Below are 13,048 nucleotides of genomic sequence, written 5' to 3'. Positions count from 1 at the left end.
CTCCATAGTTACCTCAAACTATCTTCTAATTTCTTGTCCCAATAAATAAATTGACACTAGTTAAGTCTCACCAATATTTTATATTAATAAATAATCCAAAGAATTATATCTCATTTGGATCTAATTAAGTATGTCCCCTCTCACTTCTAATATTATTTACCTGTTTTTCATCAATTATATTATAGGGTATATAACTTTCCTACCTAAACTCCAACTTAAATGTATCCTATTACTATTGCTTTGTTCTTGGTAAGTTTTCTTATATCCTTGAGGATAAATCTCTGTTTATATTGCCATATTGTGTGTGGTGTGTATATGTATTTGTGTGTACACTGTTGCTGTTCAGTCATTCATTCATGTCTGATTCTTTGTGACACCATGGATGATACTATAATATTTCTGTCCATGAAGTTTTCTTGGCAAAAATACTGGAGTGATGTCATTTCCTTCTCTCTCTCTGTGTGTGTGTGTGTGTGTGTGTGTGTGTGTGTGTACACACATTTCTTATGTTTTACTATTGTGCCATTGTGCCACATACTAATGAAGTTCTTGTTTATACTAGCTTTCTGAGTACTAATTATCTATTAATTCATCAACCCAGGTCTTGAATGTCAGCAGAGTTTTGAGGCCAAATAAACATAATTTCTTGGTTTTTTCTTGTATCTCTATATACATGGTTAAATCCTGCATTTTTAATGGAATAGCTTCAAATTGTACCTGAAGCAATATATGTCATTTAGATGCCCTTTTAATATAGAAACAAGATGGTTCAATATTTGTTCATATTCTTCCTCAAAACTCCAAGGCAACTTCATACCTCTGAGTCGCTGTGCTACTCATATGTTGGTTAACTTGTAGTATGTCACATTTGTATAGCATCTTAAGGTTTACAGATAACTTTGCAATCAATATTTCACATGATCTTTATTATGACCCTTGCGATTATCATCCTTGTATTATAAATGAGAATGAGATTCAAGTCTTAAATGGCTTTCCCAGTCTCTTAGTTAATAAATGCTTGAAATGGGATATAAACCCAGGTCTTCTTGACTCCTGGTCAAATATTCTCCATTCTCTCATTTTAATCTGGTATGATGGTCTTAGGAAAAGGTATTAATATTATTTACACATCTTTTTTTAAAATCTCCTATTTATAAAGAGGCTCTGCCTCTGGTTCATGCAGTAATGGGAAGCAGGGAGGAAGAAATAAGAGGGCTTGAATGTCTCTGACACTGAATATCCTGAATTCAAGGATTATGAGTTTTCTCTATATCTATAATCTTTGAGATGCTAACATAAGGCCATTATTCCTCTTGAATAATTCCAGGTACCTTAGTAGACAAAAGAAAGCTTCTTTATTTCCCAAGGGGTGGAGAATAATACAGGAGAGAGGCCAGCTAAGGGAAAGCTGTTTGTTTGCATCTTTTGAATGCAAGTGTCCTAGTGATCATGTAACTGGATGGCAATTCTCCCACACCCCAGAAAAAGCCATTTTCAAAGACAAGTCCTAATTCTCCCAGTCCTTTTCAAAATAGGCTTTCAACTCCTCAGAAAGTGATGGCTAAGTCAGAGCTGCTGTTTCTTCCAGTCAGAGCTGTCATTAACTTCCCCATTCCCTTCTCCACATCCCCTCCCTTTCTGTCTGCTACAGATGGATTTTGCATCCATAGACCTCTAGCTTGGCAGTTAGCAGCCACACAGTAGGATGGTGTCAGAACTATACTTATCCCTGACTTTGACTCATTCATTCAGTATTCTTTTCAACACAGTCTGAACCAAATTTATGGGAGCCCAAATAACTCTTTACTGGATTCAATGAAAGCATATCAGTTGACATTCTTTCTCTTTGGGCTAACACAAAAAGCAAAACTCATTGCCATGCATTAAAAAATCTAGTTTCACTAGTTTCCAATTTTTATGCTACATATCTGTAGAAATCAAAGGTAATCATTTCTTATAACATCCTCCTGCCTACTGTAAAATATAGATGCGAAAAGAAAAATATTAACTTATATAAAAAGTTGGTTATCTTCATCTTAATATGTAATTATACCCTTTCTTGGATTCTCTGGTATCTTTCATATTCCTCCAAATGATTTTAAGCACCTAAGAGGGGCAGAAAATTTTTATTTAGGATCATGGAATGAATTGTGTTGTAAGGACTCCTAGAAATCAGATAATTTATCTCAGTTTTATAAATGAGGAAAACAATACCTGGAGAGGCAAAGTCACTGAATTCATTGAAGATTACATGTCCAGTTGGTAATAGAACTAGAACTAGTATTCATATAACTCTATTCTAAGTCCAGAGGGTCAAGAGGCAATGGATTTAGAGTGGAAACGAAATGTAGGGACCACTAGTACAGGCAAACTTATTTTTAAAACAAAGAAACTGAGGCCTAGAAAATTTTAGGCCAAAGTTATGGGCCTAGTGAAAGAGCTGGAAATTGAACTCAAATTGTTTTACATCAAGTCAGGAACTTTTCCTGCCATATTATGCTTTATTTTCTGAGGTGTCTGAGATGCCGAGAGGTCCCCAGTAGGTATCTAACACAGACGGGGTTGAATTGATCACTATTTGAATCATTTGAACTTATATTTTCTTTCAATCCAAACAATCATATTGAAAACAAGGTCATTTGTTAAAGAAGAACAGGAGAGATGGAGTCTGAAAGTTTGCTAATATATATTTGAACCCAGGAAGTAATTCAGAAAAGGGATTGGAGTTATGGGAGGGTTTCTGTACTCAGGACAACACCAGGGAGCAGAAGTAGACATTTTTGTTTGTTTGTTTTTCAGTCAGACCAACGCATTGGGAGGCAGATGCTCCAGACTAAGATTAATCAACCAAGTGATGAGAGATACTGTGAAAGCACTTTTAGCCATGTTTGAAATCAATAAATTGAAGGAGTGGGAGTTTCATATTTTACCAGCAGACCCACAGGTCATGTTGTCTTGGAGTTAATGGTCTAAAGGATTGAAAATGAAAGTTGTGGAATTAATAGCATGACTACTCATTAACCTAAGAAAACACAGCAGGACACAGTTGTCTTCCACACAAAATCATACAAAATTCTCTCTTTATTAAATATACATTATTTACAGTTTAAGTCTTTCTCCTGTACAACAATAACCATAGAAAACAAAAGAAGCTAAGGCTAACCTTTTTCCCCATACAGTGTATTAAGACATGTTACATTGTCTACAAAACTGACTTGGATTGAGGCAACATCCCTTGGGAATGTTAAAAAAAATTCAGACAATTGAAATAAAATCTAAACCTTCACAAGGACTTGGGCAAGGGTACAAGTAGAGGTGAAGCTTTTTTTATTTTTATTCATAAATTCATTTATATTTGTTTACTCATTTCTTTTACTTTAACTGAGAGTTTAAAAAATAAATTTGTCTTAATTTTCTTTTTTTCTTCCTCACAAATTGAAAGTGACTTTTTTTCTCTAGTCCCTAGAAGTCAAAGGACCCTACATGATGGTAGTTAGTGATGAACTCCCTGACTGAATTGTCATTTATGTAGTGAGGACCTCTTCTTCCCACCTCATCTGATAAGGCAACATTTCTTTGGAGGCTCTCAACACCTGTGCCTGCTCATAACACGGGTGACCAGTCTAGGGGCTGAAAACGAAAAGACTTCAGCCAAGTACAGAAGTGAGATGTAAGCAGGCCAAGGAATCATTGGGAAACAGTGTCCCCAGATTCATAACAAAAATGTTCCTTATTCTGATGCCTTAGTAAATGGAAACCATCCCTGAACCCTTGTTAAGTCACTGCGAGTGAGGTTTACTGTTTCCCTGAAGGCAGATTTGAGGCAGAATGAGGTTACAAAAGTTGAGACTCTGCTGTCATTCAGAGGGAAGTGATTGTGTTAATATTTCATTTAAAACTTTCAAAGGAGATTTTTGCTGTCAGCATGTATGGCAAAGCAAGCTCACTTAGCCTTATTATCCCTTAAAGATATATTGAAAAGGATCACATTCAAGTGAGGTGCCAGCAAATATAATGTGATGCTTATGTTGCATATTGCCTATCTTTCTTTTTCTCCCCAACTCTCCTTCTCTGATGATACTATTAGAGTCTAGGCCTTGGTAGAGCATTGCAATGAGGAGGACAAGGTCATGGGCTAAGTACCCCTATCAACCAGTTTGCTTCACTTTATTCTGTATATATAAGCTGTACCCTAACTCCATCTGGCCATTGGGCTCCTGTGTGCCCTGGATCCCTAAAGGACTTGGGTGATAGAGTATGAAGAGATGAATGTAAATCCACCACTGCTGTAAGAAAACCAATGTGTCCCTCCTGACCTTCCCCCTCTACCTTAATTATAGTAGGAAGGATTATCTTTAAAGAGAAAAGCCAATATATCATCATCATCAAAATGCTGCTGGAGATAGCAGCACCATAGATGGGGGGGGGGGGGAACAACAAAAACAAAACAAAACTATGACACTGAATTGTCCCTGAAAAGCCACCGGACATGGCAAAATTATTCTGACTTAGTACAATAAGTCTAGGGAATAAACTGTGAAGGCTGTTCAGTTTTGTAAACACAAAGCAATCAAGTTTCATTTACAGGTAACTTTGGTAAAGATGGACTTCAATTTAAATACTTTACATGACAATGTTTTTATGTAATAGCAGATAACTTGACTAAATAAAGTATTTAGCTGACAAATATTAGGAGGATGGCTGGAGATGGATTCTAAGAATGTCATGCAGAGGTGAAGGTGAGTAAATAAATTCCCCATGCAAAGCCCTTGGTGTTTACTAAGATATAATGCAATTATTCTAAAGGGCTACAGACAGTCCAAAATGCATGGGGCATTATTCAATAGGGATAGCTACAATTGGCATGATAGAAGGATAGCCCTGTCCATGTCTGATCCTTCCAACACTAGCCCAAGTGCTTAAGAAATATGTCTGATGTGTCTAAATAGTTGCCTTAATCCTTACTTAGATCTGTTCAGCCATTTGTAGACTCTAAACATTACAAAAGACAAACAATTAGGTTACAAAGTACAATATTTCACTGGAAAGTGTGCTTTTATTCCTCCTCAGAGTAGCTTAAGGGGGGAAAAAAGTAGAGGAAGGAAGAAAAAAAGAAGAAAGGAAGAAAGAAGGAAAACAAAGACCAAAAAAATTTGATTTCCAAACTTTATTTGCATGCATGGCTAGCCCAACATCCTGGCAAATTGAATTATAGTTTACATGACCAGGAGGTAGGGAAATTTTAAATCTTAAAAATAATGATATGTCTTAAAAGAACAATGCCAAATTTTGCTCAGAAGCCTAACAACTTTAAGGCCAGTCCTAAATATTTGAAAAAATACTTTTATTGTTTATGGTGGTATAGAATTTCCTGTACCCAATAGAAAAGAAATGTAAATTATTTCTTGGAGGAAACTTATATAATAGGCCTCTTTTTGACAATGTGATTTTTTTTCTTTCTTCTCTCCAGTCCTTCAACTACTTTGAATTATTAAAATCAAAGCCAGAGAGCCAAAGGAAACCAAAAAACCCAAACAGTTTAAGCTTGTTTTAGGGAAAGGAAGAGGCACTAAAACAGCACTTGGAAATTATTCAATTATGCCACTTGTTGTTTCAAAATAAAATATTGCCAAATTACATGAAAAACATGAAACAGTACTCAGTTGCTTTTTAGATATTGAAACCCAATATTGATTCCTTTCATTGACCTCTACTTATCATCTAAAAATAACCTTTTTGGGGGGGTAGAGGAGAATCTAATTATAACCTATGGGAAACAAGACAGAGGAATAAAATCCCATACGTGGTAATGAGAAAAAGAAGTGTCAGAAAATGCACTGTCCACATGCCCCTTAGTTAGCCAAGGTGGTTATTTTGATTTGTAAAGCAACATAAAATGAAAATAAGGACTGACAGAAATCAAATTGTCAAGCTTTTTTTGTGAGGAAAAACAGCATAAATCTGTGTGGTCTCATGTCTATCATCTTCACTGAAAAATATCCAGCTATCCAGGCAGGACATCAGTTGCCCAAAAGATGGAAAGGGACTCATTCTGGAACCCTTGCTTTGTGAAATTTTGCTTGGAAAAACAATTACTGCTAGGAAAATTTATTAGCTCCCTCTTCCTAAAAATATTTTCCATGTGATATTCAAGAGCACCCTTAAATTAGTCTTCTATTAAAGAGTTGGAATTATGATGAAAGATGATATATGTCTCTGGCCTGCATTGTTATTGCCGGAACATTGGTAAAAAGCCAGGAGAGTAACAAAAATAGCAATGATGCCACAAGAGTGGAAAAGAGAATTCCATACTGAAGAGAGAAAAAAAAGTTTGTAAATTCCAAAAAGTATTATTCATTGATTTAAATTCATGCAATTTGGAGGAAAGGGGGTCAAGAGAGAAAGATGTAGTATCCAAAATGTTGTTCCCAAGATTTCAACTTTATATTCATTTATATAAGTTCAGGATTAAAAGTAGAAGCTTTTTGGAGCATCATATAATAACTTCAGCAATTTGCATCTGTCCAGGTAAAATAAAACAGAGAAAAGGTAAAAGACTCAAAATGATTCAGACCCCACCAAATGCTATAGATTCACAGAGCAGCCATGAATAACTATTCATAATGATTTGATCTGTCATGTGGGTGTCAATGGCTCTCTTAAGAACTTTGTAAGGTGTCAATTTCCTAGAACAGATGATTATAAGATGAGAAGTGGGTTAGTTGGAACAAAAAGTAGCAAATTTATATCGATGGAAAAAATATTTTCCTAAATCTTCATTAAGAATTTTGTAAAAACAAATGGACCAGGGAAACTAGGTAGCTCAGTAGATAGATAGCCAGGCCTGGAGATGGGAAGTCCTGCATTCATATCTGGATTCAAGACACTTCCTAGCTATGTGACCCTGCTCAAGTCACTTTACCCCAATTGCCTATCCCTTACCACTCTTTTGAAAGGGAACCAATATTTACTATAAATTCTAAAAGAGAAGGTAAGTATTAAAAAAAAGAAATGGGCCTCAGATCTGATATTTAACTTTATTTTAACTTATTTTCAGCCCTGATTATAATTGTAAGTATGGAGTAGTAGATCTGATACTCGAGAAGGGAAGGGATTACTCGTTTACCTTGTTTTTGCCTCTATAACACAGATGAGGATATAATTCACAAAGCAGTTTCCCCTAATGTAAATGCCCAAAATGTATGTGATAAAGAATTTAGGCATCCAAAATATCTCTATGATAGGCTTTTGAAATAAAGGCCCTTTTTTCTTTATTCTTAATGAAATTCTCCTAGTTAACCTGCAAGTATAACCTGAGTAAACAATGCATGATACAGTGAGTATTAAAAATACCCCCCAGTTAAGCAAACATACTATAAATTGATGTGGACTAAGAAAATAGGAGATTTATTTGGTGGAAATAATATCAGTGATAGAGCTCCTTTTAAATGTGAAATTATACAGTTTTTGTTGCTTTTTTTAAATTCCATTGTTTTGTCTTTTTTTTTTGGTTTTGCTGTAAAGTGACAGTATTTCATAAAATCTTTTATAAAAAAATGGTCATTAAGTACTGCGGATCTAAACTGTAGGCTGAGGTGACACACAGAACATCATTATGCATTTAAGAAACCCATCTATTGGGCTGGAGGGAAAAGCAGGATAAATATAGGATTATATGGGATTGTACAGACTGTACATGTGTTTCTAGAGAATGTGTTTAATTACCCCTGGGATGTAACAGTCTTGAACTTTAACAACTGCATGAAACAGCAGGATCCATCCTTCCAAAGAGAAAGGACAGGTGTGGGTCAGTGCTCTCTTTTCACAACTGTAAATCCCTTTTGACTTTAAAGGGCAGAGCTTGCTTATTTGCTATTCATTTAGATCCAGCCAGAGACAAACCATTCTCTTAGATGACAAAATTACATCAACGAGCTTGCAATTACTCGGCCAACAAACTTGATTTTCTTCCGAGTCTCACCTAGAATAAGTGACACAGTGAGAGCCCTCTATGCACCAACCTCTTTTTAAACCAGAGCAGACATGAAGTAAAATATGGTAAGTGTATGCAGGTGCATCAGTATGTATGTATATGCTCAAGGATATTTGTGCTAGTGATACAGCCATGCAGCCTCTATCGCTCCCTAAGTACATACAGAAGTAGGGGAGAAAACCAAATTGTTCCACTCTGGCCTTTGTGAGACTTTTATATATATATGTGTATACACATATATATATATATAATATATATATATATATATATATCCACACGCACATATAATTTCATCTGAGCCTTGTCAGCAAAAATTTAAAACAAACAAAAAAAAAACCCAAAAGCTTCCTCTTCTAGAAGCTTGAATAATGAAGAAATTCAGCTTTATTACTCACACACTCCCTTTTCTTTCCATTTCATTATTAGAGATGCTTCAGGCTAGACTTCTTCCTCTTTATTGTGACTTTTATTTCAGGAAGAGTATGTGACATAGCGGAAGGCTGATTTATGCTACCTTTTTAGAATTAGAAAATTCAAAACTGACAGTCTGTGGGGGTTGTTGGATTGGGAGAAGTGAAATTAAAATAACTTTCTGTTTATTAAAGTCAATTAAGTTCATGAAGGGAAAGAAACATGGCATCCTTATTAGGATCACTTAAAAGGAATTTACTAGGACAAAGACAAGTGAAAACAAGGAGGTGACAGAGGAGTCTACAGACATTAGAAAAGAAGGAACAATCATGGTCGTTAGTGTAAGGTCCCCAAGCAGAGAAACCCGAATGTAAGACAGATCGTTTTCCTATCGTTTTAGCCACCCAAAGCAAAGAGAAATCTGAAATGAATGGAACTAATGAGCTCAACATTGGGAGTCCTGTCACGCAAAGGGAGCGTTAAATAATCAAATGCAATATAAACACTGAGAACAAGATGGAGCGTCTGCTAACTGTCAGGGCCTAGAAGCAGCAAAGCGGTAATTGTTTTCAAAATCGAGTTTGTCTTGTAAACAGAATCAGCAAGTGGCATTCACATCTGTGAATCATTCCTTCGGTATTTGGTAGTGAGGTTCCCCCCTCTCCCTGCTTTCCTTTTCTCCATGTTGGCCAAAGGACAAAAGGTTATATGTGTTCCTTTAATGTGCTCAATACAAAACCAAAACGAATCAGAAGAGATACCAAGGAGAGTGCAAACGCCTGGATTACAAACAGATCTCTCTTTGGGACTTTGGGACAAAGAAGGGACAACATATTTTTAAGGGATATGTAGTTTTGTATTCCTATGAAAACCTCTAAATTAGCACGATTTCCAGTCTGTACTTCCCCCAGGAGGTCAGCATAACCAACTCATCTAATTACAAACAGCATTTCGAAAGTGGTCAGAATAAGTGGACATTTTGAATGGGATTGAATCTATCTACTCAAAATGGTTAATGCAATTTAACCCTCGCTATACTCCAGTCCTTAGTATTGATTTTCTTTCATGCAGTTCTTCATGTTATGCAATTAAGGTATTCACTGCTTCATGATGCTGAGTATTTAAGAAAATTTACCTGAATTTTCTTATGCCATCACATATTGGACCTCTGACACGCCAGCTAACATATCATATAAAAATGAAAGAGGCATCAGTGAAGATACAGAAAAATCTCATTTTAGCAGCTTCCTTTTACTTTTTTCTCCTTTAATTTCAAACTACTATTTTCTTCATGCTTCACCTAGATTATGCTATTGTATGCTGTTCTAAATGATTGACCTCATAAGGCGGTGTTGAGTGAGGCGTACGTTAATTTATTTGTACCTGTTGCTACTATCAGTAATCCTATATTTGCAAAATCTCAGAGTCTAAAAGTTATAGTAAAAAGTAGAGAGGGTTGAGGAAGGAGCTGCCTATGATAAATTAACTACTACAACAACAAAAATCTCTCTTGGACCTTTTGAGATGCCACTGAAATGAATCAGGAATCCAGAATTTTTCTCTCCTCTGTATTCCACAAATGGAAGCATGGGGGTCAGGAAGAGGTTTATAAATGTACCCCAGTATTGCTAACCACATAGTGTAAATGCAGATCTGTGAGACTGAGTAGCTGTGGAACATAACAAAGTACTTTAAAAACTGTGGGAATAGAAAAAAAAAGTCAATAGGTAACCATGCTCATATGTGGCTCTTATTCGGTCTAAAGTAGTATAGCAGGTCTCTTGAGTGGTCGTTGTCACCAGGACAGGCTTGTGCAGAGGAGGTGGTATAATAGTTGTTGGGAGTCTCTTGGGATTGGGGTGAGGGTTAGAGTAGGGTCTTCTCAAAATATAAAGGAAAATAAAGAAGGAGGATTTAGAAAACAGAAAGGGGGGGAAAGAATTCGTGGGTACCATTTAGTCCATTAGATGAAATACTCCCTTTTACACTCGCTTACTGTGTTTTGCAAGTCAATGTCATTTCTAAAGGAATTTTCCAAATTTTCTGGGTATTCTTTCTCCTTCATCTGGTTAGTTCGATGTGAGTGTTTATGTTGGTAAAGGAATCGAGTCATGATACCAATGATGCAGAAAATGATGAATATAACCACTGCTATTACACCTAGGAAGAAGCAGAAGAGAAAAAACATGAGAAAAAAAACCACACCTAATCCATAAAGTAGAGAGTTTAGAGGGTCACAAGGCAATAGAAAGAGAATTTGTCATCAAAGGACTTGGATTCTAGGAGAAGCTTTGCTGCTTTGTACCTTTGTGACCACAGGCAAATCATTTAAATCCTTCTGGGCCTTAGTTTGTCTGTCTAAAAAATAACTTGTATTAGACGCCCTCTGCAGACACTTTTAGCTCTAAAAACATAATTCAATCATATCTTAGCTCCTTCCTGGCTCCTCATCATATGACAATCCAGCTGAGAGATCAAGGACAGTTTCATGAAGTATGCATTTGGCATAGCCTCTAAAGATTGATAGGACATTAGCCAATGGACATGGGGATGGGAGATGAAATCATTAAAGTCAAATAAATTCAAAGAGGTGGGAAAACTAAAGAGAGTCCTTAGAAAATCAATGGTAAGCCAGTTTCCTCTTTATCTATAAGGGAGTTATGGGGGAAAGGCTAGGAAAAATTTGATAAGGGTAGAGCTTAAAGTGTCTTGGATAGCAGGATCAGGTATTTTAACTTAATTTAGTAGGCAATAAGAAGACATTGTTGGATATTAAGATTGTAGATTAGGGGCAGCTATCTTGCTGAACTCTCCCAACATTTTTGTCCAAACAACTTAAAAATAACATCTCAAATCAAATTTTGGAGCAGCAGAGTCAACAGAAGGTCAGAGTGAGATATTTTTCTGGCTTGAGAAAACTGAAGAGGTTATCAGGAGAGGTCTCTGTTACAGGTGTCAAGGTGTCTGGAGTCAAGTTTGTAGCAGCAGCTTCAGGAACTCTCAGCCCATAAATAGTAAGAGGGTTGGAAAACTGGTCAGAAAGAGATTACGAGGAATGCTTTGTTGAAACTGGGTACAGTTGGCTCTTACAGGCAATCTAATTGCCCATAGATAGTTTTGGATTATGGTTCCAAGGTTGAGAGGAACAGTGTTGGTCTATCATATGACACTCATCTTCATCTAAATATGACCAATTTCATTCTAAAAGGAGAGAACTCATTGTGTCCAGGAACCAGATGTATGCAGAGGGAATAACACAAGGCTAGTGTGGGATGCTTTGTTATTTATACCCTTCCTACAATCTTTCAATAAATATCCCTTTGAAAAGCTAATCAATATCAATTAATTAATCAGAATTGGGAGAAAAGTTGAGAGTTCATGAGCCAAAGTTTTAAAAACTATAGCCTCTTAGGACTATTCTAGAATTTTGAGTTAAGAACTAGTAGGGCACATTTTGGAGACTGCCATCCAATTCTAATGTGATGGTTAGCCCAAATAGAGTGATCTTCATTCTAAATCATGTTAGATTAGATCAATTAACTCATTAAGTTCTATATCTCTGATAAGAAAAAAACTACATGACAATAACAAAATTATTTCTGGACTATTAGCACTTGATTATAATTCAGCTGAAAAACTCATATTCAGATCCATTAAAATTTTATTCTTTTCACTGAAAAACATCTTCTAGAGGCCCAAACATCTATGGTATAAAGAGTCTTAAAGAGTAGTATATAAAGCAATTAATGTGTGACTTTTCCAGAGGTTGGCACTTTGCATTTACTAAATCAGAAGATTAGGTTCTTTCAATAAACCTAGTAAAGAAATTTGAGAGATGAGGTGAATGATAAATGGGCTTTTAGATGTTTAGGCAATAGGGTATGGAACTGAAGAAACAAGAGGCACTGCATTTTTGTACACCAACCATCTGCCTGTAATATATGGGCTATTGAGATCTATACATAAGTCTGCAGCTTAGTTTAAGGGATTGAACAACAGCCTTCACTTTGGAACACCAGCATCAGCCTATCTGAGTACATATCACATGGATAAATGTGGTTAGTGAAAAGCTACATTTAACATAACCTGGTGATTGCTTTCCAGTCCTAGATTTACTATACAACTTGAGTCATGCAGAGAATCTTACATGGAACAGAATGTTCCCCACTCCACCACTGGGAAACGAATTTTTCCCAGTGTGTAGAACAATAACCAGAAAAATATCATTCATACTGCAGTTAAAGAGTATTCCCCCTGAAAGATCATGTGGATCACCCTCTGATAGCCTTTTAAGAATGAGAGATACCATTTAGCATAGACCAATTATTCTAATCCAGTCAAAAGCAGGGGTCCATTTTTAAGATTAAGATTCTCTGGTGTTAAAGAACTTAATTTCCAAGACCTCTTGTGGAAACAAAAATAAAAGAGTCATTTTATGCTATAAGATTTACATGGAAAAATTGAAGCACTCCAGGGAACAGAAAAGACAAGATAGGATAAAGAGAAGAGGCGGAAGAGATGATAAGAGAAGGACACAATTGGAGTGAGAGAGGAAGAGAAAGAAAGTGAGAATGGAAGAGAGAGAAAAAAATAAAGGAAAGAAAAAACATAAAAACAAATGTTTATTTAGATAGAGCAGTTGTA

The 13,048-nt window shown here is 36.0% G+C and overlaps 1 protein-coding gene across 1 annotated transcript in view; it reads right to left on the bottom strand.

Annotated features, from left to right (window-relative positions):
• Nucleotides 1-10,367: 10,367 nt before the first annotated feature.
• The window catches only part of CNTNAP5 (contactin associated protein family member 5), an 845,810-nt gene continuing 843,129 nt past the window's right edge, over nt 10,368-13,048 (bottom strand). Inside the window, exon 23 of the mRNA XM_044669143.1 lies at nt 10,368-10,564. Within this exon, the coding sequence (XP_044525078.1) occupies nt 10,368-10,564 (197 nt within the window). The remainder of the gene's footprint in view (nt 10,565-13,048) is intronic.

This window comes from Gracilinanus agilis, chromosome 3 (assembly GCF_016433145.1).
Source record: "Gracilinanus agilis isolate LMUSP501 chromosome 3, AgileGrace, whole genome shotgun sequence".
Classification (NCBI taxonomy): domain Eukaryota; kingdom Metazoa; phylum Chordata; class Mammalia; order Didelphimorphia; family Didelphidae; genus Gracilinanus; species Gracilinanus agilis.
The sequence above is the reverse complement of the archived record's forward strand: the minus strand, read 5'-3'. Positions and strand labels throughout refer to the sequence as shown.